The 24,238-nt window shown below is 36.0% G+C and overlaps 1 protein-coding gene across 6 annotated transcripts in view; it reads right to left on the bottom strand.

Annotated features, from left to right (window-relative positions):
• Window positions 1–2,554: 2,554 nt before the first annotated feature.
• DENND6A (DENN domain containing 6A) overlaps window positions 2,555–24,238 on the bottom strand; it is a 33,168-nt gene continuing 11,484 nt past the window's right edge. For 2 of the 6 annotated variants that reach the window (XM_035894846.1, XM_035894847.1), the window contains 17 exons: window positions 21,811–21,923; window positions 20,392–20,472; window positions 19,960–20,065; window positions 18,718–18,797; window positions 17,211–17,273; window positions 16,490–16,545; window positions 16,017–16,139; window positions 15,744–15,839; window positions 12,793–12,887; window positions 10,946–11,011; window positions 10,787–10,851; window positions 10,071–10,160; window positions 7,387–7,440; window positions 7,185–7,294; window positions 6,475–6,577; window positions 4,911–4,985; window positions 2,555–4,432 (listed from right to left, as the gene is read on the bottom strand). In XM_035894846.1, the coding sequence (XP_035750739.1) occupies window positions 4,304–4,432; window positions 4,911–4,985; window positions 6,475–6,577; window positions 7,185–7,294; window positions 7,387–7,440; window positions 10,071–10,160; window positions 10,787–10,851; window positions 10,946–11,011; window positions 12,793–12,887; window positions 15,744–15,839; window positions 16,017–16,139; window positions 16,490–16,545; window positions 17,211–17,273; window positions 18,718–18,797; window positions 19,960–20,065; window positions 20,392–20,472; window positions 21,811–21,923 (1,505 nt within the window). In that variant the 3' untranslated portion in view covers window positions 2,555–4,303. The remainder of the gene's footprint in view (window positions 4,433–4,910; window positions 4,986–6,474; window positions 6,578–7,184; window positions 7,295–7,386; window positions 7,441–10,070; window positions 10,161–10,786; window positions 10,852–10,945; window positions 11,012–12,792; window positions 12,888–15,743; window positions 15,840–16,016; window positions 16,140–16,489; window positions 16,546–17,210; window positions 17,274–18,717; window positions 18,798–19,959; window positions 20,066–20,391; window positions 20,473–21,810; window positions 21,924–24,238) is intronic. The other 4 variants (XR_004842078.1, XR_004842079.1, XM_035894848.1 and 1 more) reach the window with 4 other exon arrangements.

The following is a 24,238-nucleotide window of genomic DNA, read 5'->3' as shown; positions in this document are numbered from 1 at the left end:
GCCCCCCCCAGTAATGCACCTCAGCGCAGCTGCCGCTGTGCTTAGGCTGAGGGGGGGCAGCCCCCAGGCTTTCTCCCGAAGGGCCCAAGGAGGGCTGAGAGCAGGAGAAGTAGGCGTTTCAAGGTAAAACAAATCCTCGGGGGCCCTAAATATACGCTGGTAGCAACAGAGCTAGGTAACTTAAAAAAACAACAAACACCACCCCCGCATCACAGGAGCACTGATTACTGCAGGGTCTTTGTCTTGGGCTCTCGGCAGAGTTACAGAGGCAGCAGGGTCAAGGCAAGCCCGTGGGATCTTGGCCAGGTCCTGGGCCAGGAAGCAGCAGACAGATCCAGGGAAGTAATACGGGAATAAAACTGAAACAAGCCATGGGTTATTAGAAACACGACATTTTTTGAGAAGGATGTTTGATTTCATAACCAGCTGTAATAGCTTCTTTCACAGCTACTGTAAAAAGCCCATAGTATGGCGATAATTAAATTTGGGGCAACAGAAGGGGAGCTGCATTTAATACTTAACATTGGTTCAATCAAAAGCCCCAAAAATTTTCAAGGGAGTTGTAGCCTACCTACGCTAGTTCGAAACTATGTCAGTACACAATAGGTCACATTTTTCAAATGGAAGCTATTTGCTTTTATCCTCTACTAAAGGAAAACATTTTTAATGGTCTTGATAAAGAGACAGTCCTGAACCAGATCCTAACAGTAGGCTACTAAGTGAGACTCAACTTAGGCTGTTATTTTCTTACACGTCACATTGAAAGTCCGACTCAAGTTTAAAATACATTCTTCTGAACCAAAAATCTGTTTTGAATTAAGACTGAACATTATATTTTTATAAAATTTAATTTTCAAGTAAGGCATAATTTCACTTAATCTAGTTAGTGCCTAAGATGTTAATATTTTCCTGATCAACTGTTTCCTGATAGCTTCAGGATAGTTTCAATTTATTGATAGTTTTAAGGAGTCCATTTTCTCTTCAGAGCACTCAGTATTTACACTTTTTTTGGCCAGGAAAGTTAAGTTTCCCTGAACTGAGCTGAGGATAAGTGTTCTCCAAAATATTTGAAGGACTGCTTTTGAAATAAGTTACTTTCTAGACCTCCAAGCTGGCATATTCTTACTATAGCTAGGTCATTAATAGATACCTTTCATTATTTCAGTTGTTTGAGTACAATCTAACAAACATTTGCTTTAAAAGTCACTGTCAATCATCAGTGTTTCAATATTAACATAAGTGGTTGCTCTGTATAACCATACATAACTATTCACATACTTTTGATTCTCTATTCAGATCATGGATGTTAACACCATTAAAGGACTAGCTGCACCTTTACCACTTTATCTCATGTTTTGGTTCTTGGCATTATTTTTACATTGTTCAAAAGTAATTTGAGAAGCCCCAAAGCTTATGCACATCTGGTTTACTCTCCTGTTACACTAATTGAGGCAGTCTTAACTTCCTCCGATGACCCAATTGGGGCCCTTTATCTTTAGCAATTCTTTACTGAGCAGCTGCTACACCTCTCTTCTAGGACCCTTTCTAATCATCTATGTATTCCCTCCTTCACTTACAGACTGTTTCTCATCCTGGTTCAAACAATGAGTGTGTACATACTTTTTTTTTTTTTTTTTTAAAAGTTCTAAGTTTTAAACTTCAAAGATGCAGACTGAGGCAAAGCTACTGAAACTAGTTGTTTTTCACGCTGTCCTTTAGCCGTCAAGCCTCAGGTGAATAAGGGTTAGTATAAGCTCTTCACCTACCATTTTGAGCACATTGAGTTAAAAACAAAACAAAACCAAAGAACAGGTGGGAAAATTCAAGCTCACCAAGCCAGCAACTACTGTCTGCAGCTGATACAATTCCTCTGCTGCAACACTACGGATGGCTGAAGCACCCCTAGTCAAAATATGTACGCCCAGTGTAGGAAGACTGCAGGGAGACAGGACAAGATCAGAAGAAACCTGCAGTGAGGAAAGGCTGTTCCTGGTTTAGCGACTACATTTTGCCTAGACTTGTGGTTAGAGGTTAAGGTCCTTTTGAACCACCATTACTAAAAGCATTACAAGTCACTAACAAAGATGGCAAACAACCTAGTACAACTTTTCACCTTCTGTTTGAACAAGATTCTAATTCTGTTGAAGCATCTAGTTACAGGGATTTAAACTAATACCAACCCCATTAAAGAAACCTGAATTGAACTTTGTTTGCAGTTGACTTCCCGCTACCGTGTTTCTCAAGGGTCTCTCCAATGTGTACAGGAAACAGAATGACAACTGGATAAATTGTGCTTGGAAGCCAGTCCCTGGTATTTGCCTTCTTGAGCATCCTGCGGCTCTATCATAGTACAGCCATGATGCATGATCAAACTACACCACCACTCCATCACATCAGGTATTTCTGGTCGCCTAAGGGGCACAGCTTCATAAAGTCAGACTAAGCAGCAGGCTCTACCAACTGTTGAACAGCTCTGCTTAACAAAGGAGAGGGGAAAACCAAACAAATCACGCACATCATCATATTAGTCGCATCACTTCCAAAGAAAAAAAAAATAAAAATCAAACCCTTTATTTCCTTTTACAAAAATACATATTTGCAGTCATGTGATAGTTATCATAGTTGATAGCAGTTTACATGGTTCCAAGAAACTACACAGTGCTCCAGGTTAAATATTTTAAGATAATTTAGTATAAGAATGTCCACTTACTAATTTCTGGATTAGAAATGCTATTCATCAGGGTGTGCAAAAAATATCTGCAAGTTAGAAATTAATGCTGAAGTGGTGTAGTTTGAGTAACATAATAGAGACATTAACCAATAGAGGCATACGAACCATAACAGTATTAAAATACGTATTATCATAAAAATACCACTGTGACACTTTATATCTAAATAAGACATTTTTAGAAAGATGGTATGAAGTATTTACCATACAAAAGCATATTCTTGTAGCAGGATTATGTTGTAAGTTTTTAAAAATTCTATCCAAGCACTTAAAAGCAGATTTTTTTTATTTTATAACTGTGAACCACTTGTCATATAAAAGTGTATGCTGTATGTACACTATAGCATTAAGTTTACTTGAAACTGGTCAAAGTACAACACTGCATGTGGAGCAGCTGAGTTCTTAATATACCACTGAAACTTGTTCAAGAAGATAAACATCACATTCTTGTTGCTTAATATGCAAGAGGAAATTACTCGTTATGCATGTCTGCTCCATGCATATACTGAATAATTTCATGCTACAATCTTTTCTTGCCACAGTGCGACCTTTCCATATGTTTTTTTCAGCTGAAGTAAACATCTTCTCCCTCCAGCCCCATTACCTCTTCAAACATCCTACTGGTATAAGTAAAAAGAAAAAAAAAAAAAAAAAGGAAAAATATAAAAAATTTATAACAGGAGCTCACTGCTATGATCTCCAACTGAAACAGATTGTGTATGAGCTAACTCTACTGAAATCACCGATTTAAAAAGCTGTATTAGAACACCACCGTGTTTATTTCCTGTGATGAATACTGCTTGCTTACTTCTACGCTAGTAATCCACTTTAAATCCTGAATGTCAGCAGTTTAAAAACACCAATTAGTATACAATTATTTTATATTTAAGGCATGTGAGTAAGAGCACCCTAATGAACTGACATTGAATGGAAGAGACTTCTCTTCAGGAAGTTTTTGTCAGCTGCCTTCTCTTCTTTAAAGATGCTAAATTAATATGGTTTTGGAAAGACGGTGAGAAGGAGAAAGGAAGAAAGTTAAGAACCAATCTGATTATTTCAGCTCTCCCTGAAACAGCTTTGAAAGCAATGGTTTACCAGTAAAATACCTCAACTATAATGTATTCTGACCAAGTCACATAATGTGCCAGTTGGGTTTATCACTAGATGAAAACAAAAATTAAAAAAGCAATCAGATACTACATCAACAGGACAGTACAGGATCAATATTGCTTACCCCTGAGTTAACAGGATTGGGTGTAGCAGCACCAATTAGAAAACATACTGCAATGCCAGCACTGCACTGTGGTCCTATACTGTGGTATAGTTCCATAGGCCCACAGATTTTTCTTTAAGAGCACTTATTTCAAACATTATTAGACACAGGAATTCCTTTAGTTGCATTGGTATTTAAGTAGAAAAAACAGTGAAAATAGTATAGTGGGCTATACTATTAGTACAGTCCATTTGTAGTGTTAACGTACTATTTAGAGCTGTGTTCCAAAGTTGGTATGCCACTGGCTTCTGTGAAACTACATTTGCCTTTTGTTTTCTGTACAAAGAAAAGTCCAGTAGAAATCACGTGCCCGTTTTGAGCAAGATGTCCTGTAAGTCATCTGGGAGTGCTAGTATAATATCATTGATGTGTGTCTGCAGCTTTTTCAGTGTGTCAGTTTTCACAGGAAGCTGTTCTCTGTCAGCCTGCAACTGCAAAGGCAAAATAAAACACGATTTCTAGTAAAAATGCAAGTTTACCTTAAGGCACACCAAAGTGACATATTAGAAAACCTGGAAAATTAATTCCTCATTTGCAGACAGAGTAGGAATTTGGGCAACAGCAGATTTCCTCAAGAGCCACACAACAGCATGAGCTAACAGGGGTTTGAATTTTTGGTAATCACAAGGGAGTCTGGTTTTCTGTTTCTTCACAAAGTTGCAATTAGTTTTTAAATAAAAAAAAAAAAAAAAAAAAAAGATCAATGCAATGCTTCCAGCGTAGCTGGACAATGTTGGGAAGCTAGCTAGCTCTCTTCAGTCATGGCTGAAATGACCCTGAATGACTGATTCCTTGAGCTACCTAGATCTTAAAGAACATTTTCATTTAAGTATCTCTAAACACAGATATATAGTACTTTTATCTAGTTAAGTCAGGCAAATTTGAGCCATGTGCAATTCAGTTACTTACCAGTTTATTCTTTAACTTCAAGACAAGATCCACTGTTTCTACTTCAGTATGCTTCTGACTCCAGAAAACCAGGTTCTAAAAGAATAAAAATTAAGCACTGAAATATTTATGGAACCATCTATAATTTTCAAAAGTAGTATTAATTTACACCTACTGTTCAGCATGGGTCTTCTCCTTTTCCTTATTCTCATGCCATTTACTAAACTTATTTTACTAATGTCCTGTCTCTACTGTGAACTGCAAAATCTGCTTTATTTGCATGTTTGCCCAGGACTTAGCAAGACAGGAGACTAGGACACAAACACAATACAAACAAATAATAATAAAAAAATCATGCCAAACAGGCTTAGTTTCAAAAATAGCATCTACAATGCAAAATGGCAGTGAATGTTTACCAAATCAGATCTACCAGCACAAGGAAATGTTAAAATAGTGCCAGGAAGCACTTCTTGTTTCTAGGGCACTAAAGGAGATCACATAGTCAATAACTAGTAAAATAGATTCATTAGGTGAATTTTCTTATGAAAGTTCCGTTCCCCTACTCCTTTACTATTCACCTATTAAAGACATTTCCTCGTGTACAGAAAGATGTTAACACTTGGATCAAAAGAAAAAGCTAATAAGGAGCAGAGTCAGTAACAAATTTGTGACACATTCCCTTTCCTTTGCAGTAAGTTGATATCAAACATAGTTGGATAGATTCTAGGCGATATAATTGACCTAGCTATTGCCCTGCAAATTATTTGGGCTGCTCTATTTGAACAATATATTTGGGTTGCTACAATGTACTGTTTGGGAATTGACAAGGCAAGAGTTAAAAAACAATGGCTTTTCTAAAATAACCAGCACAATTTTTTGGTTTGTTTTAAAGCTGTGGTGTTGACTTATTTTTTTGTTCTTCCAGTTCCCTCTTTAGCTGTGCAATCTCTTCTCCTCTTGTAAAACCTTTCTTTATCAGTGGTTCTGACTCAAATTATACTGATAACCACTTCAGCTTCTTCAGTAAAGAATGGATCTTACAACAGAAGATCTTTAGTGGCTTTTTGTTATAGATCAATAAAGAGATTTCACTTCTCCATTTCCAGTGACTATGGATCAGTTGTAGGCTTATTTACTATCCATAGCTAATTAGTTGTCAATTTTCTATGGCACTCACTGAATTTATCCCTTCAAAGCTACAAACTATATCACAACTAAAAATGTGTTGGAATGCCAAGGAGAGAAGCTGAATGAAGTAACATCATCAAATAAGAGAAAAAAAACCCCTTTCTTGGGGGGGCAAGAGGGATTATATTCAATTTCAAAACACACAACAAACCAAAAAAGGATGAAAGATAACTTTTTTTATGACTGCCATCACTTGTAAAATGTAACTGTTTCATATTGTTCTCTTTTGCTATGTTAGTTCTAGCTTGTACTTGATTCACAAACTCATGTTTTGCTAGATCAGACTTGACAAAATTGTTGACATTCAACCAATGAAAACAGCAGGAGAAAACTGACTTGTAGGAGAATATATTTTTATTACAAGATAATAAATATCACAAGCACACATTTTTCTAACCTCATTACACAGTGCTTCTAAATGAAGGGCCTCCAACTTCTGTGTCATTTCTTTCTGCCGGCTCCTAAACCAACCATCAAAGTTGGGCGATTTCAAAAAATGCCTGGTAAAACACCGAAGCAAAATACATTTTATATTTTAATTACAATTTTGATAACACAGTTTTCTACATAATCAAATGTAAAACAATTATGTTTGAGGTTGAAGAAGATATTAGGACCCTTTCTCTGTTTACTTTCAAAAAAATGTAATATTCTGAAGTGGAGTATAACAGGTGCTTCTGTTAGTAAGACAAGGATTGAGAAAACAATGTAAAGAAAAGGGGTCTGGAAGACAATAAAGATTAGGAATTTTGTCTGGAAAAAAAGCAAGGCTCAGTTTGAAATACCCTCATTCTTATTTTTGTGTTTGGTTGGAAGGAGGAATTAAGTTAGAAACAAATAAAACCACAAATACTACTGGTATAGACAGACCTGCAGTGTTAGTAGCATTTTATAGCATCTTATGAAAACCATTAACAGGTTACAGAGAAACAGACTTAAGCGAGTAACGTACGCTAAGCACTGTCAATTCCTACTAAAGCATATATTCTAAAAGTAAGTTACTCAAATCAATATTGATAATAAGTTTGCTCAGGAAAAGAGCATTTGTATTACTGATTTGTCTTCATTTATATAATATAATTTTTTTATGCTGATTAAAGAAATGACCTGTAAAGTCCTATCCAGTCTCCTTTTAAGCCTGATGTGAGCTGCGGTCCTGCTTTTTCCAATGTCTTCATGAAGTCATCTTGGCTGAACTGCCTCAGCTGTGGTGGACTCTATGGAAAGAAAAAAAAAAAAAATCATTAGCATACCATAACTGTTTTCTCTAATCACCAGTTTCCAGCTCATTCAAATTGTATTCCCTTACCTTCCATGGTGATATGCATTTTTGCAAAGGCATTAGGCTTGCCACATAACGTTCCTAGGGAAAGGAAAAAGGAAGGTTGTTTGCATAACCAGTATTAAAGATACACAGTCCACGTGTATGTTTGCTTATCACTTGTGATCACAGCATTTTCTCTTCTAAGTATTGGTACAGGGTGGGGTTATACATATTTACCACATGAGAGCATAAGAAGGAGCTTATCTAATACCATTTGTGTTTCCCAACTACAGAACTTTATGTCAGTAAGACTCAAGAAGGACATGAGGGAAAGGAGGGCGGGAAGCAAACGTATACACAGAATATATATTTCGTGAACTTAGCCACTAGTAAATAATTTCTCTTTTCTTTGGTGACAGTCCACAGGTACCTTCATATTATGGGCGATTCCAAACAGTAATCCCACTTTGTATCAAGTATTTGGAAATGATTTTCAGAGTCCCTCATACAAACATTAAATATAGCAAATATGAGCAAGACCACTGCTGAAGCTCAAGGTCTGATGGCAGGAGGCAGCTCCATCTTGCCAGCTCACACAAGCACATCAATATAAGCTGCTATAAATTTTGAAAGTGTTTGCACGTAAATCACCATACATTTTGATCTGCAAACATAATCAGCTTTGATAACATTATGAAAGTCTAGTTCTATCTTTTGAAAAAACAAAGGACCTCCCATATACTTTTCTGGTGGCAGAGAATGTAAAGGGTGATCTTGAGCTATAAATTTAAGATTTAGGACAGAACACATATTAAGTTTCTCACTTGAAGTGAAAGTTTGAGCAAGATGGGGGGAATACCAGGGCAAGGTTTTAGATTCACCCTACATGGTTCAAAAGAACAGGAGAGAACAACAACATTTTAAGGAAAAACCCCTCTAATCATTGACAAGGACAAACAAGTGTCTACGGATGTCCCAGTTCTCGCAGGCAGAAATTAGACCTGATCATGCATGCCCTAAAATGATGAGAAGTTCAGGTCATCCACAAGAAGTGTTCAGAGAGCTCAGAACAGGACAGCTGCTAATGTAAACATCCAATGCCTGAGATATCACTTCCCAATTTTAACCACTTGTCCAGAGAAATTACTTAAGTTCACACAGAACTTCTTGTGTTGGTAAAGTCCATCATTACTCCGACCTCATACCTCCAAATCCTAGGTAAGAGCATATTAGAACATATTCATCATTATCTTAATGCACAAATTAGAAAACAGATGACAGATTCCCATTTCAGTGCAAGCCAAAGCCTACAAATCTCCATGGATTCAGCAACCTAAACATGATATTCATCAGCATAAAGGTATGTCAGGAGTCTCTAAACACTACAGCAGGATTTCAGTTTACAGGACAGGGAATTTTTTTACTATTACTTTAGATACAAATTCCTATTTTAAAATCTGTTTCAGTAAATTGAGAGCTCTGTCCAGAAGAGAAAAATACATATATATATGTATAAACTCTGCTGACTGGTTAGAAATGAGACAAAATTTGCCCCCTAACTTTGGCTTAGAGATCTGAGCAGGTGAAGTACCATGTTTGGAGAGCAAAACACCAGATATCTGCCATTTCCAGAATATCATGATGCTGTACAATAAAATATCCTGATCCACTGAAAAACTATTCTCTGTGTGACGTGGTGTAAAACTGTATCAGGTTTATGGCCAAGCAGAGAAGGACTGAGAAATGGCAGATAATCATGAAAACGTCTTATACTCTAAATCTGTGAAAAGAACTGGGAAAGAGCAGTACTGTGCATGAGCCTTGCAGTCACCAGTGATCTAGAAAGCTGTATTTACTGCCTCTGAGGAAGACAAAGCATGAGGATAATGATCAAAACCTTCTCTAGAATCAGGGGACATAATGTGTTGAATTTGTCCAAAAGCTTATGCCCATACTTGTAAAACAAGGTTTGATATTTAGCTATATATTCAAATTGGCCCTGTTCTGAGTAGTAGGGTTGGAATAGATGTCCCAGTTAACCTACATTCATCTTGATTTTATGATCTAGTGAAGAGCTCTTTTTTCCTCAAGGGTATTTAAGTGTTTGAAATAGCCATCCGTACTAAATTTCATTTGCCCATTTTCTTCTAAAACAGCAGTAATAATGAGAAAAACTGAGACCAGCCAAGGGAAAGCAAATTCTGTAGCCCCTGCTACACCATGTTGGCCATCAACAGTTCCCGACAGGAAATGAGACAGAGATAAAGCTGAGTTTCATAATAATCCTTTTGCCAGTTCTAGATGCTCTGACTCTAAGTGGAGACATTGCCTTTTCATCAAAAGTTTCTTGTAACTTTTGTTTATGCTTGATGTAGGTGCAAGATTTGAAAATCCTTCAAATACTGCAGCAATCTGAGGAAATAGCTGCCTTGAGGCCATAGAACAACTGCCCAAAGAGGTCTGACTGCTAAACTTTGTCTACTGCAGGTAATCCAATGGCAAAACAACTCCAAAATCAATGAACAAAAAAAGAAAGCCAAAACAAAACCAAACTGTCTACCTTTGGAGACAGACATTGTTCTTTGAAAGTCAGATAGAACATAGGTAAAAATGGAGTCTGTGAAGAAGTAAGAGAAGTAAATTAATTACATAGAGGACAAGTAATGAAATTATCTGGACAAAGCAGATGAAAGGAACCAAGATGTGCTAGTTACAGTTCAAGAACTCACTAATGGAATAATGAAACTTTCTGTCAATTCCAAAAAATACCGCCGAAGAATCACGCTCTGTGCTTCTGTAGGACGTTTCTGTTGTACACCCTTAAAAAAAGAAATAAAATATCACAATCAGTCTGTTACCCCAAAATATGTAAGTAGTTGTGGGGTTTTTTAAAGAATATTTATTCCAGTGTTTCTGTATTCATTTGTCATAAGCTTACACACAGCACCCCCTACCCTGAACCAGGAAAGGAAAGCAATAGCGTCAAGTCCTTTTGTGCAGATATTCATCCCTTCAATTGCTGATTTTTTGTTTTCATGTAAAGAAATTCAAGGAAAGAAAACTTTCTATGAACAAACTTGCACAAATAAGTTTGGAAGCTCTGATTCTTACACACCTCATGCATGAGATTTCTAGACCAAAGAGACTAGAGGGGGATGTCAGAGGGTAGAAAACCCAAAACAGATGAACTGATCAATCACTTCAATTGTCTGAATTATTAAGCTAACTTCTTGAGTTCTACCATTTACGTTGTTATAGAAACTGCTAACAAGGCAGCAGTCCTTCTACAGTGAGGGTGTATACCTATCTATTCAATTATAAATTGGGGAAAAGGAATCAGAATCCAGTTTTGTTTCAGTTATGTAGCCAGAGCTCAGCCTTAAATGAAAACAGCTTACAGCAGTACCTAAACCAATTTCCATTAAGAAGAGACTTGCAGGATTACCTTTTGTAACTGTTTAACAATTTCTTCATCTTTGTTCAAGTATGGCTTGTAAGAGGTATAAACACCTAAAGAAAAAAAGCAGCATAGAGCCAAAGGAAAAATTGGGTATGCTTTTTAAAATGAAAATACTGATAATTTAACTCTGAAGCAAGTTATTACCAGGTTTGGAGTCCAAGGTTTTTAGGTTCTTCAGTTTTTTCACTTTCACCTGCTTTGGAACTTCACCTGCCAAAACATTTAAAGCCACCTTACTTGAAATCTCCATCCCTATTACTAGATACTACAGTTAACGTGCTATATGTTGCACTGATTTTATAAACAGATACTTTCATTTAGAACACTACCTAATATTGTAAGAAGCACTAGAAACACTGACAAGCATCCAAGTATATATCCAGAAACATCCAGTAAACATATGAATAACAGCAAACAGGCTTTTCACTTTATATAAGAGTTCCCTTTTGAAAAGAAAGCAACCAAACCACCACAAAACCAAATCAAAAACCCAGAAGGACAACCTTCTCCATCAAAGCAGCCAAAGAAAATACTGACTATATAACAGTGAATTACTCTAATTTCAAGTTTTATTCCATCTTCTTTTGTTCCCCTTAGGATAAATGCTTTCAGGAACAAATCTTTAGTACCTTAGCCAAAATAAAAATTGTATATAAGAAATTAGAACAATAGCCATGGATTAAGTGTTGTAAGAAAAAATTAATTTAAGTCTCCTTTCATGGGCCAAACTAAGTTCTTTTATTTTGTTTTTCAAATATATCCTTCTCCAGCTAGAAGACCCTAAACCTTGCTAACAGTCTTGCAGCCTCAGCAGAACCTTCCTCTTAGATCTAGTTGGATGCTCGACTTCAGAAAAGATAATAGTATAAGTTGCTATTGAACCTGCAGAGTGGGGAGAAAAGGAAAATAAAAAACCTCCAAACAACAAAGAAAAAAAAAAATCACAAGCCCTCTCTTTGTCCCGTAAGAAGTAAGATTTAAATTTTTAAAGGCACGTAAACCAGATTAACCTCCTGACTAAACATTTTGCATAGCTGCACCAAAACTTTAGAATTTCATACTTGAAACTGTATATCAAGTTTGAAGGCAACCTGTGTATATGGCTTTGCAGAGATTTAACAGTTTAAGTGAGATTCTATTTACCAAATCTTAACTACACAGCAGCTAGCTAACTCCTCCCCACACAACCCCGAACCCGCACAGGTATCCTGAAGCATGGACAGGCATGATATTTTGAAGTAAAGCAAAACCTTGCCTAATTGTATTGAACACCGTACGTAATCTTTAATTAATTTAGTGTGTTCAGAAACTGAATGTAACTTAATTCTACAAAAATTAATTTCATGGTGTATTATCCTAACTAGTTATTTATGCATTCCCACTTTCAGAACAGAACAGTGAACTTGCCACAGCAAACAGCTGCATTCAGGAATTTCACATAATAATTAGAGTACTGCAGTATTTTATTACAGGCTAGCAATTGACAAATTATCCAAATATTACATAAAATCCTACTCAATCATGTAAGGAAGTCATCCAACTTGAACAATTAATAGTTACTGGAATATTGCCAGATTAGAAATATATTATCAAAATACTGTCAACAAACAACTTTTTATATTACTGTAACATTCAAACTTAGCTTTCATGTGGTTTTTACTTTCTGTGCAGTGCAGATTTATTACATTCTATTCATCCTAAAATTAACATCAGTAATAAATGATGTTTGTCATTTTAATACCTTATTGGTAGAGATACAGAAAATGCTAAAACATTACTCCTACTGAGTATTACCACCTTTTAATATACTAGATTTGGCAATACAAGATATACAGTACTCAAGAGGCTAATTTCACTTGACAGATTTACATCCATGAGGATTTGGTTAGCATTAAACTAAATTAATTGAACTACATTACATGTATTTATAAATAAATAAGCACGCAGTTAGATCTTGTCACGCAGGATAGAAGAAGATAGTTGTACTTTACCTGGAAGTTTAATATCTCCAATTCGGATAATGTGAGGCCAGTGCTGAAGTGTTTTAGCAAAAAAAGGATTCGTCACCCCTAAAATGACAGATGGTCTAGAAAAATAATGACATTTTTAAAATATGACAGTAAGAACTTCTGTCTTTATGAATGTAAAAAGTCAACTTTAATTCTTTATTTGAAATTATTTTCCTTTTGTATTCAAGAGTTACATTTTAAGTTGCATGTAAGAGCACAATCTGTTTATCAAAGTTTTTAATTTTAGAAGCTAGCAAGACAGATGCATCTGTCCAAACAGTAGTGGAGAATAAAAGTTACATCTTCTGCTTAGACTTAGTGGCTAAATTCTGCCCATTTACAGTTATGAGAACAGGGTATTATCTGATTTATTATCTGATTTGTTTTTTTAAATGAGCAGGAATCTGACCCATATTTGAAAGACAAATTCCTGCTTTTCAAGATTTGAGTATAACAAACCCTCAGTACTTGAATGTGCATGTCAACGTGATTGCTGTTTGTATGACACTTCTCAGCAGAGCTGCTGCTCAGATTACATGATTAAGAAAGAGAGACTCAGTATCCTACTTCCTTTCCAACATTTCAGCATTCTTTGTTAAAAAGTAGTTATCAAGTGATGAAGTACAAGCGCATTAGCAGCACTGTGCCCAAGCTTGCAACCTGTGAGATTTTTTTTGTCTACTCTGTGCTTAGAATCTGGCTTTGAGGATTCATAGGGGCACTGAGAAAACAAGAGGCAATAAGAGGACAGGGCTGCAAAATTTGGGATTTATAGCACTGATATCATGAAATATCAATGTATTTTTCAGTACAGTGGCTGCCATCCATTTTACAGGCAACTGTTAGCTAAGGAGAGACTGTAAGTGCAATCCTCATTGGAACTGCCATATTAAAAATAGGTTATCACTTCTTCAGATTGGTTTTAAAAATTCCAAATTTTAACACTTGCTGTACACCATCCTTAAGTTTCCTGTCTCTCAATACAAGGTGGGGAGAAAACCACAAGTAATCTTTCTTTAAATTATTACTCAATTCTTCCAGCTATATCATGATGGCAACTGGGCATCAATTTCTATGTTAACCTACAAACATTTCTGACTTTCATTCCTCCCTTCACTTTCTAATTATAACTAGATTTATATATATATATAAAAACTCATTAGGTATTCACAGATAGGACAAAAATCTGATCACACAGCTCTGTAGCTTAGTATAATGTCTGGGTTATGGAAACCGCAATTTTCATCTCTCCATTCCATCTTTGAATGAGAGCACAAAATTGTATCAGTTTCTCAGAAGTCTTTTCTTGCTTGTCACTGACTCAACCTTCCCCAGAAAAATTACTTCTTCCAAGTCCTACTGCTGTTCAAGTATGTTTGTCTGACAGCATTTTATTCCAGATATTATATATTTTTCCCTACTCATTTGAATTCAGTTTTGTTATTTTTTGCTGCTACTATAATCCTGTTAAACTAATTTGCATTATTGATTTAAATTAATTGGGATTTGCAAATGTTGTTCATGATTTTTCAGTGTTATCATACATGATTTATAGACTCTCTTCAAAAACAATGATAAAGACCACTGTCCATAAAAAGGTCTCAACAGATTCTTTTGTTGTACTCTGAAAAAAAAAAAATCTACTTATGATTTTTTTTTTTACCTTATGTTCTTTTCATGGTCTCGTCATAAGAATCAATATAAGAAACAAACAGAGTCTCAAAAGAACCCAAACAATAGGCACTCTCCTTCTCTCCACAGGAACGGATCAAGTCTAGCCTAACTTAACACAACTATTAAATCTTCTACATGCCTATTTTGTGGGAACAGAAAGACAAGTTTCACAAGTGACTGGTTTGGACCAATGTATGCAAACTGACATTCTTTTATGAACTGGAGGGTTAAAGACTGAGGGCTGAAGTGAAGTAAGGCTTTAATTTATACACACACACAATAAATTAATTCTCCAGGTCAAGGTAAACTGGTAGAAAATCACGAGGAATCTTGTTTCACTGCTACTGGTGATAGAATAGCAAGACTTTGTAAGATACTTGGTCACTTTTAGGAGCCTTAATCTACCATATTTATCAGAACCAATTCTGATTTTAAACCACTGATTTCTGAAGGGGGACAATAAAGCAAAACATCAAGATGAAAAATATCCCTTGCTCCCCTCTTGCTAAAGGTAATAAAACACACAGAATCTGCATCATCTGGATTCTTCCCCTTCTTAGAGCCACTGCTTTAAAAGCCTACTTCCAATCTTTCCAATTTTTTTGTTTTCCGTAAGAAAGCCAGAGCAATTCTAGCTCTATTTCAAATACTAATGTATGTACTGAACAACCATTCTGTTTTGCTGCAGAGGAGCAGATGCAATTTTTAAACATGGGTTACTAAAGTTCAACCAAATTCTTCATGGAATTATTTTTAGAAATTAAATTACATACTGCATAACCATTCCCATGGAACCCAATCTGAAACATAATGCCTATGTTTCTATGTTTTTCCACTGCTGTATCTCTGGCAATACTTTCATTGAGAGGAAAAATACAGTAAAAAGCCAACAAAACAAACAAAAAACCCAACAAAACAACTACTGCCTGTTCAGACAAGTGTTGCATAGACAAACCCTTACAGGAAACCAAAACTTTTCTTGCTTTCATATTTGCAGTTTTACTTATTCTGTACACAAGTATCTTACGAAGCTCAAATGTAGTTTAATTGTGACATTGTTTCATAACTTCTTTGTCCTATCTAACTGGAGTGAAAACTTAAAACAGCTAATTACTGCACTCCAAGATAAAGCTTATAAATAAGGAGCTCTAAATGTATTCTCTAATGATAGAAATTCAGAATAGTCAAGTAGTATCTTAAAACAAATTTATGGTTACAAGTGGCTTTGAACAACAGTTTCACAACAAAATTTGACTTACGGGGCTTGCGTGCGGGTTGTATATTCTTTGAATTCACTGTCATGTATGGTAAAGTATGGCCTGAAATCACTGCAGTACTTCAATGGTGAAATACAACTGCAGGGTAGAAAGAGGATAAGCTTGTTATATGTATACAGTGCAAAATTTCATGAAAGAAACAAGAAAACCTAAAATTAGTAATGCTTTCTTGTATTCAGATCAAATGAAGTTGCATTCAGCTGCAATCTACAATGACTCACTTGGTCATTAGTTAGGAAACTCCACGACATTTACCTAACAAGTGCTAACACAGTTTCTGAAGATTCGGATGGTGATGGTGCCATCACAACAAGTGGTTCTCCTAGCAGGACTAGTTCCCAAAGCATCTGGATGTGAAAGAACACCGGACAGAAACACCTAAAAACAGACAGAGGTATTTTAATACACTTAATGTAATGAGAAGAAATATGTATTTGATTAAGAACTCGATAAAATGGAAGTTTCCAGTAGTATTTAATAGTCATTTGAAAAATTATTTGAAAAGTCAGTCTTGTAAAATGGAACACTTAATAAACTTGCTTATTTATTGCAGTTTCAGCCTGCATGTTGCCTGTACTGTTTTTTAGCCAGCTTTACAGAAGAAGAATATTAAAAAAAGATACTGATAAATGTTAGCTTGCGCGCTGTGAGATATATATAATGGAACCATCACAGATCTTTGACATGTGGGAATTCACAACTAGCAATATATCAGTCCAAATTCCTACCTGAAAAGATCTACTTCATGAACAGTTGGTAAAGCCATGGAGATCTGAGCATCTACCTGAAAGACATCACAATGCTTGGTTTTTAGTCATGAGTACACCTAGGTATTAAACAAAATAGTTTCCCTGAAATGATTACAGACAGTAGATGGTATATGCCCTATTCACCACTATTGTACTACTGCAATTTGTACTGCATTATTTCCACAAGTAACTATTTTTGTGTGCTAAAAGCAAGATTTCCCCCAACACACACCCCTTACAGGCATGCGACTTCCAGTCCGGAGAAGGTATAAAATACTGAAGCTGTTTTAAACAACAGTAACACAGCACATGAAGGCACAGACAGATTTGTTTTGTATCCATCTTCTATAGCTAAAGATTTTTAATTCAGTTTTCATCCTCAAAAAAACTAGTTTAGTATCGTTTCACCCATTAAAAGGATGTTAAAGCTCAGTAATTTTGTCAGCCAACTATCCTCTTCCAGGAGCTGGACATCAGTCTTCTAAAGTACTTGGGGTAACTAGCTTAGAATACCTTTTCTATGAAGAATCCAACTTTAGAATCCCTCCATTCAAAGTTTCAAAGACCATGGATTTCATTGTTACCAAATTATATGAGGATTTGCTACCAATCTTTTATGAACAAGTTTAAAGTAAAAGAATGAACGCAGGTATTTAGCTTTGTCTTGAGGTTATATACAAGAGAAGTATTTAATCTCTACCTGTTGCATATTCTGCACTATTGGCGTTGTTCCAGGCTTGTCACGGTATGTTGGAATCCGCAACTTTGAAAGAAAAAGAAAGATTTTTTTCCTTGTGTTGAATTCAGCAGAGAATTAAAATGCTGACTTACAGACAAGATGTAACATTTGAAGAGGATATACTACAGTATGATGCTTAATTTACTCTACAGAACATCCATGTAACAATGTATACATAGTTGAAGACTACAGATCATTGCTACAGGAATCAATATGCAATACTATGTAGTACTACATTGCAAATTGAATATTAGAATATGAAAATTATACTTCAGTTAAAAAAGACTATTGATAGCATTAGTCACAATTATTACAATAATTTCAATAAAAATATGTTTAAATGTTGGAGAGAACAATCTGAAAGTTATGGGGTTTTAAGGTGGTACAGAATTACTTTGAGAAAAAATCCTCTCCTAAAACATCACACATCCTGGTGGGTATAAGGCAGAACCCAATAGATTGAATAACATAAATATATTTTTCTGACCTCACAGTCTGCATCTAAGTCTCGAGGACTACAAATTTAGTCATATTGGAAGCTGGGTGCACAAATGGATGTAACTTATACACAACAATTAAAAATGACTGCCCAAGCAGCGTAAAAAAACAGGGACAATATCACTGAAGATGGTAATTATGGCTTTACTCAGTTTAGGAACGCAATTTCAACTCTCATGGATAAGAGTTACTTATGAGATAAACGCAGGCAATACCCCAACAAGACATATCTGCCACTCATCATTATCATCCAGAACACTGCTTTATTAAATTTGTGCTTCTCCTTCCTTTCCCTGCTGAGGTACACCCATCCAGCCATAAACTTGAGAGTATCTGCTAAGAATGTACTTCCAACTGTAACCTCTGGATCCATCAAATCCATTTAATTGCATTTCATATGAAGATGCTATGGCTCCCAGAGGCCCAGTTCTCAGCCACCATTTAACCTCTGCAGTTCCTCCCCATGCACTGGATACAACTTCTTTAATAGCTTTCACTGAAAATTATTAACAGACCAAAAAATTAATTTCTGGTGTGTGGTCCAAAAAAGATTTTTACTTGTCAAACTTCAGACACAAGAATGATTTTCATCAATGTATTTAATTTGCTTGACTGGAACTTCATTCTCAGCATTTTGAAGCATTACTTAATGTTTGGTTTTACAAATATAATTAGCATTGAAGTCTCTTAGAATGTATATTCCAGAAAGATAGACACTGCAATTAGTAGTTGTATCAAAACACTTCTTAATATCTACAAAAACTACATGTTAACCTATGCACTGTAAAGGATCCTCCCCAAAATCACAGAACTCAATCAAGATCTCCCAGACCTTCACTCTGAGTGCAGTATACAGCTATTCCTGTTCTGAAGTATGAGACACTGAAAACAAGGCAGAATACATTGAGTATCTATACAGTAAATGGAGGGGAAAACAACTTCAGAGAAAAACAAGTGCAGAAGTATTTACCTTCATTATAATACCCATAATAGGCAAATGCAGTATTTTCCCTGGAATTGGTGGTGGCCAGCGATCAACATCACTACAAACTTGAAGAAGAAAAACAGTATCATTTCTAATTAGTTTATATATGCTATAACCCATGATATCGTAGTCACCTTTGTGCACACTGCAATTTTAAATTAGTGCTGATAGCCCACAACAGTTCTATGTATCTCTTGATCACTCTAAAGACGTTTTACAGCCTTTTTGACATTCTTAATGTATTGTTTCATTAGAACTAGAAAGTTTTTCATTTCAAGAAAACAGTATCCTCTTGTCTTCTGTTTTTTGTAGCAACTAGATTTGCAATTAGTTAAAGAAATGTTATGTGAGAAACCATGAAAGTACATATTAAGAAACTTGGAAGAGAACACACGCATTTATGTACATTAGCTACTGTAGAACAGATAAACACAAGCAGTCAAGGAAAAAGCTAGCTTTCTAGACAAGCTAGAAAGTTTTTCAGCATTTTGTTGTAAACAATTACGAATATCATTACTAATTCTAGTAGTTCTGCAGAGCTTATTTTGTTTATAATACAACCTGTCAAAAAACCCAATCTATCTACAGTTGATTAAAAAAAATACAATTCCTTCATCAAGAAAGGTTTCCACAAATTGTTGCTCAGTGAAAGCACAAAAGGCACAGATGTTGTATAGGGCAGACACGTATGAAAAACACAGCACTTCTCGGCAAAGAGCAAATAACTTTCCCATTTGGCCCTCTCTGGCTCTTAAAGTTCTACACTAAGGCTGAGGCACCTGCTATCAGGGCTGCTCTGTTGCTGCTTTTTTTTTTTTTTCCTTATGACCGAAGGGAGGAAATCACACAAAAAACATTCACACAAGACAACAACAAAAATTGCCAGAATGCCCAAGAGGACTCAATTTGTGAAAAGTGCAAACTAAGGAGTGCCATCAGCTACTCTTATGTTGAACAGCTGGTCCTGAAACATATAACAAAACCCCAGGGTTTTTTTTTTTTTTTGGGGGGGGGGGGGGGCGCTTCAACTCTCCCATGGAGAATCCAAAATTAGCTTAGCTTTGTTCGATAATCTAGAAATCAAGCCAGTTTGCTAAACTTTCAATCCTCTACCCTGCAAGAAGACAGAAACACAAACTAGAATGTGATAGCATTGTTTGTTATTTCTCCAAAAGTAGTATGTGATAATATAGGAGCTCTTCCAAAACAACATAATAGTTCCACTACCTGCTTCCAGGAAAGCTTCACTTTTTTCAAAATATTCTGGTGCTATTTGCTTAAGCATGGTGCGAAAGAGATGGACATAAGGTAGTTTGCTGATGAGGACCAGCGACTGGAATAAAGAGTAACAAAACAAAAATATAATTTTAAGTTAACCCTTCCCCTCAGTTCTATTGCAGTTCTACTTGTTATCCTCAGAGAACATCAGGTGTAATCTTTCTCACACATGCAAGCCAACCACACATTTCACTACAGGCAACTGCAAACAACTCCCAAGAGCTCCCAACTTTTTGCATAGCTGATGTAAAATTAGACCAATTTATTATATATCAACAATTAATTTAGTTACAAGAGCAAGATACTCCTTCCTGCTCCTCTGAGGTCACTGAAAAATAATTCATTTCCAAATTAATATATTCCTAAAAGAATTGAAATTACCTTCTGGAAATAGCCTCTTTTTAATGATTTGTCTCGAACTTGTCTGAAATGTACATAGCCATAGTAATATGCTGGATCTTTCTGCAAAGAAGGAAATAATTCAATACAATAACCTGATACTGTCCTTCTTTTTGAAGCATTCAATACGCATTTAAAAAGCTTATTTCCCTGCAAGTTCCAAAGTTGATTAGATACAATAAATTAGGATGATTACTCTGTTTATTGGCATTATTTTTTTTAGTAAGTACTGCAAAGAGAAAACACCAGTGTGTGGAAATAGCTGTGCTTTCTGGCTTTACTATTTTTATATCTACATTCTCCTGACACACCATGAAAGCAAAAATAGAATTAATTTCCTGAGAAATAAATCAACACTCATAATTTTGCAAAGTAGCACTAAAAAGATTTTAGCAGTTAAAAACCTTAAAGCCCTGACTTGAAAAGATGAAAACTAGTTGATTTCAATGTCTTAGTTTTATAAAAGATTCTTGGAGTATTAAGGAAGCATGATCTCAGATTTCAAACATCCTTCCTACAAGCAGGAATTCAAGTATTTGCCACATAAACAGATCACAGAATCATAGAATGTTTTGGGTTGGAAGGGACCCCTAGAGGTCATCTAGTCCAACCCCCCTGCAGTGAGCAGGGACACTGCTAACTAGATCAGGTTGCTCAGAGCCCCATCCAACCTGGCCTTGAATGTTTCCAGGGATGGGGCCTCCACCACATCTCTGGGCAACCCGTTCCAGTGTTTTACTACCCTCACTGTAAAGAATTTCTTCCTTATATCCAGTCTAAACCTACCCTGCTTCAGTTTAAAACCATTACCCCTTGTCCTATCACAGCTGGCCCTACCAAAAAGATTTTCCCCATCTTTCCTATAGGCCCCCTTTAAGTTCTGAAAGGCTGCAATCGAAATTAAGTTTGATAATCAGGCACCCACTAGCATAATTAAAGGCCTCAATATTCCGTAAGGACATGCTGAGAACAACTTTTTGGCTGCTACCTCTTTTGGATAACTGTTCTAAAAAAAAAAAAAAGGGGGTGCAAACAGAGAGACACATGTTAACTTTTGTTTTTCTAAGTTATAAAGCACTTCAGATTTCCAATAAGTTAATGTTTTTTCGAGTTTGATCTACAGGTTTCTAGTCAGTAAAAAAATAGTTATGCTCTTCGATGTAATTCCTTGCAGTCCAAAACCCATAGTAAAAAAAACTTAAAGAATAGTTAACAGAACTAAGTATTAGTTAATTTTTATTATAAAGATACACTACAAAAAACATTAGAACATTTGCTGAGCTTTGTCTTTCAGGACATCCAGTTCAGAGATTTTGTTTTTCAAGCATTGAATTTAAGCGTGAAGACCCATAAATTAATATTACCCAGAAGAAATTAACTTCATTTTTTCTTATTTCCAACCTTTAAGTAAACTGGTAGATCTCTATCCAATTGGTCCAGAAAACAACGCAATGAGACTTTCCTTCCAGGAGATCGTCGAAATCTAAAACAAAACTGTGTGTCCCCAAGACAACCTACACAGGAGGAAGATATAAACAACAAGTAGACAGTATTCTGAGTTTGACCCTTGTTTAACATATGGACTTGTCTACAGCCAAAGAGGTAAAATAGTTCTGGTTCACTTATCTTGCACTGCTATTTTGCCCTGATATTGCAATCATTTATATATTTATATTAAGTGGACAATTTGGCATCTTTGGCAACAATAAATAGCCTACCTTCAAGAAGAAAAAAAAAGTCACTCTGCCTCACACTGAGTTTATTAGATTGTCACGTCCTTACACAGCTCTACTAATGGCTGTCCTTCTACAATTATTACACATTTTATTGGTCTGCCTGTATAGTTCTGATGATCTTAACTACATGTCATTTTTCTGTTGAATGACTGCACTTATCCTTTTTTTGACACTGAACAGATCATACGTAAGTCACACCGTTGGAGTGTATTATGCTGATCTCTTATAACTCCATGTGCCGGCCTAGGACTCAGTATTTTTGAAAGCTGCAAAACCAACTGCAGAAAACTGAGTGAAACTGAGTATTACCTCCCAGTAATACTCCCAAGGAGTGAAGTTTCCCTTTATTTTGATGAAAATTAATTTCTGAAGGAAAAAATGTAACTAAGTATATTGAGTATTTGCAGTCAAAAAATAAGTTTGGGTTAAGTTTGTATCAGGTATCAAAGAAACTTCTTCCAGGTGGAACTTGTGAGAACTGAAGTATCAGAACTTGTATCACTGATGCTGTCATGGCTATGTCCTTGCCATTACAAATGTTGTCTGCTGTTAAAGAGAAGCTCCAAAAACCCTTTAGTTCAAGTAGAAGCTATAAAAGCTGAACAGAATGTGCTGTTCAGGGGAACAGTGATAAGGGGGACTGTTAGAATTCTTAAGAACGTGCAGGTACATTGCACGTTCTAGCAAACCTGTAAAAAAAAAAAAAAAAGTCCCTTTGGAATACAGTGTTATTAACATGAACACAAAAACCTCCCGAGCATTGTCAACCTGTGGTAAGCAGACTATCTTAACCACAACAAAGTAAATGTTCATCTAAGTGCCTAGAAAAACCAATCTACTATTAAACTTACAGCTCCTATCGCAGCACTAAGTTTCCAGCTGGCAAAGGACACTTGCTTCTCCATATTGAATCTAACTTCTTCATTAGTGCTCTGCTCTTACAGCTTTTGGACGTAATTTGCAAAAACCTCAGGAAAAAAAATTATGAAGTCACTACCGATCACCTGGACCCTTCTCAACTGTCCTGTCTTACATCAGCCAATGCTGACTGACTAAGCAGTAAGGCAGAGCTCCATCCCCCAGATAACTATTCTTCGGACTTAAAAGCTCAATTTCATCTTCTTTCTCTTTCAGCCACACACATGCTGCTGCAGCAACCACAGGGCGCCCAAACCGTCAGTCAAATCCGCTGGCTGTGCAGCTGGCAGTGTGGATTAATACCAGCACGTTCAGGCCTGAGTCTTAGAACCCCTTGAAGTTGCAGCAGGAAACCCACAATGCACTAAGACAAAACCAAAAGTAGCAAACCACTTTATGATGGGATAACCATCCAATTCAAACAGGTAACTAAAGCAAGTGCTTAGCAATACCGATCCAATCATGACAAGAAAAAACACAGCACATGCCACTAACAAAGCATTAAATATTTGCTCCAAGTTTTCATGGCTAGTTCCCTTCATCCAAAGCAAAAAAAAACCCCAAAAGCTATTATAAAAAGCTATACACAGAAGACCTAAAAGTAAATTACCCTTAATCATTAATATGTTGAAATATCATTCAGAATATGATGGCTTCTCATGTAACAAGATATTCCAGTACGTCAAATTTGAAAAGATTGGTAAACGTCTATTCTTTCTTCAACTATCCATGCAGTAAAGGCAAAAGCATTACTTTAGAGATAACTGTACTAGGAAACCTAGTTTAAAAACACAAAAGGTGTCATGATCTAGTACCTGATAAAATCAATTTCCCCCCCTAAATTCATAGCCACTACAAGTCCTAGAATGATATCTACTGTAAAAGAAAAAAAAAATTGAATTAATCTTTTGAGCCATGAAAACCTAGAAAAGACTGACGTCAAATTTAGCTGCAAGCTAGTAACTTCCTTCACTGCTATATTACACAAAGCTTTTTAAATTACAGCCTACAGTGAAAAAATAAATCGTAACAGACAGCATACATTCACAGCTAATTTCTAGAATGCAGGTTTAACATAGGTAATCCCTCTGCATCATTTGAAACTTCAGCCTACCAAGAACGATCAGAATCTTAATAGGGACATTATAAAAAGCGAAAAGATGGGGATTTTTTCC

Source organism: Egretta garzetta, unplaced genomic scaffold (assembly GCF_000687185.1).
Source record: "Egretta garzetta isolate BGI_Z169 unplaced genomic scaffold, ASM68718v1 scaffold215, whole genome shotgun sequence".
Lineage (NCBI taxonomy): Eukaryota > Metazoa > Chordata > Aves > Pelecaniformes > Ardeidae > Egretta > Egretta garzetta.
Note: the sequence above shows the minus strand (reverse complement) of the source record. Positions and strands in the feature narration are given on the sequence as shown.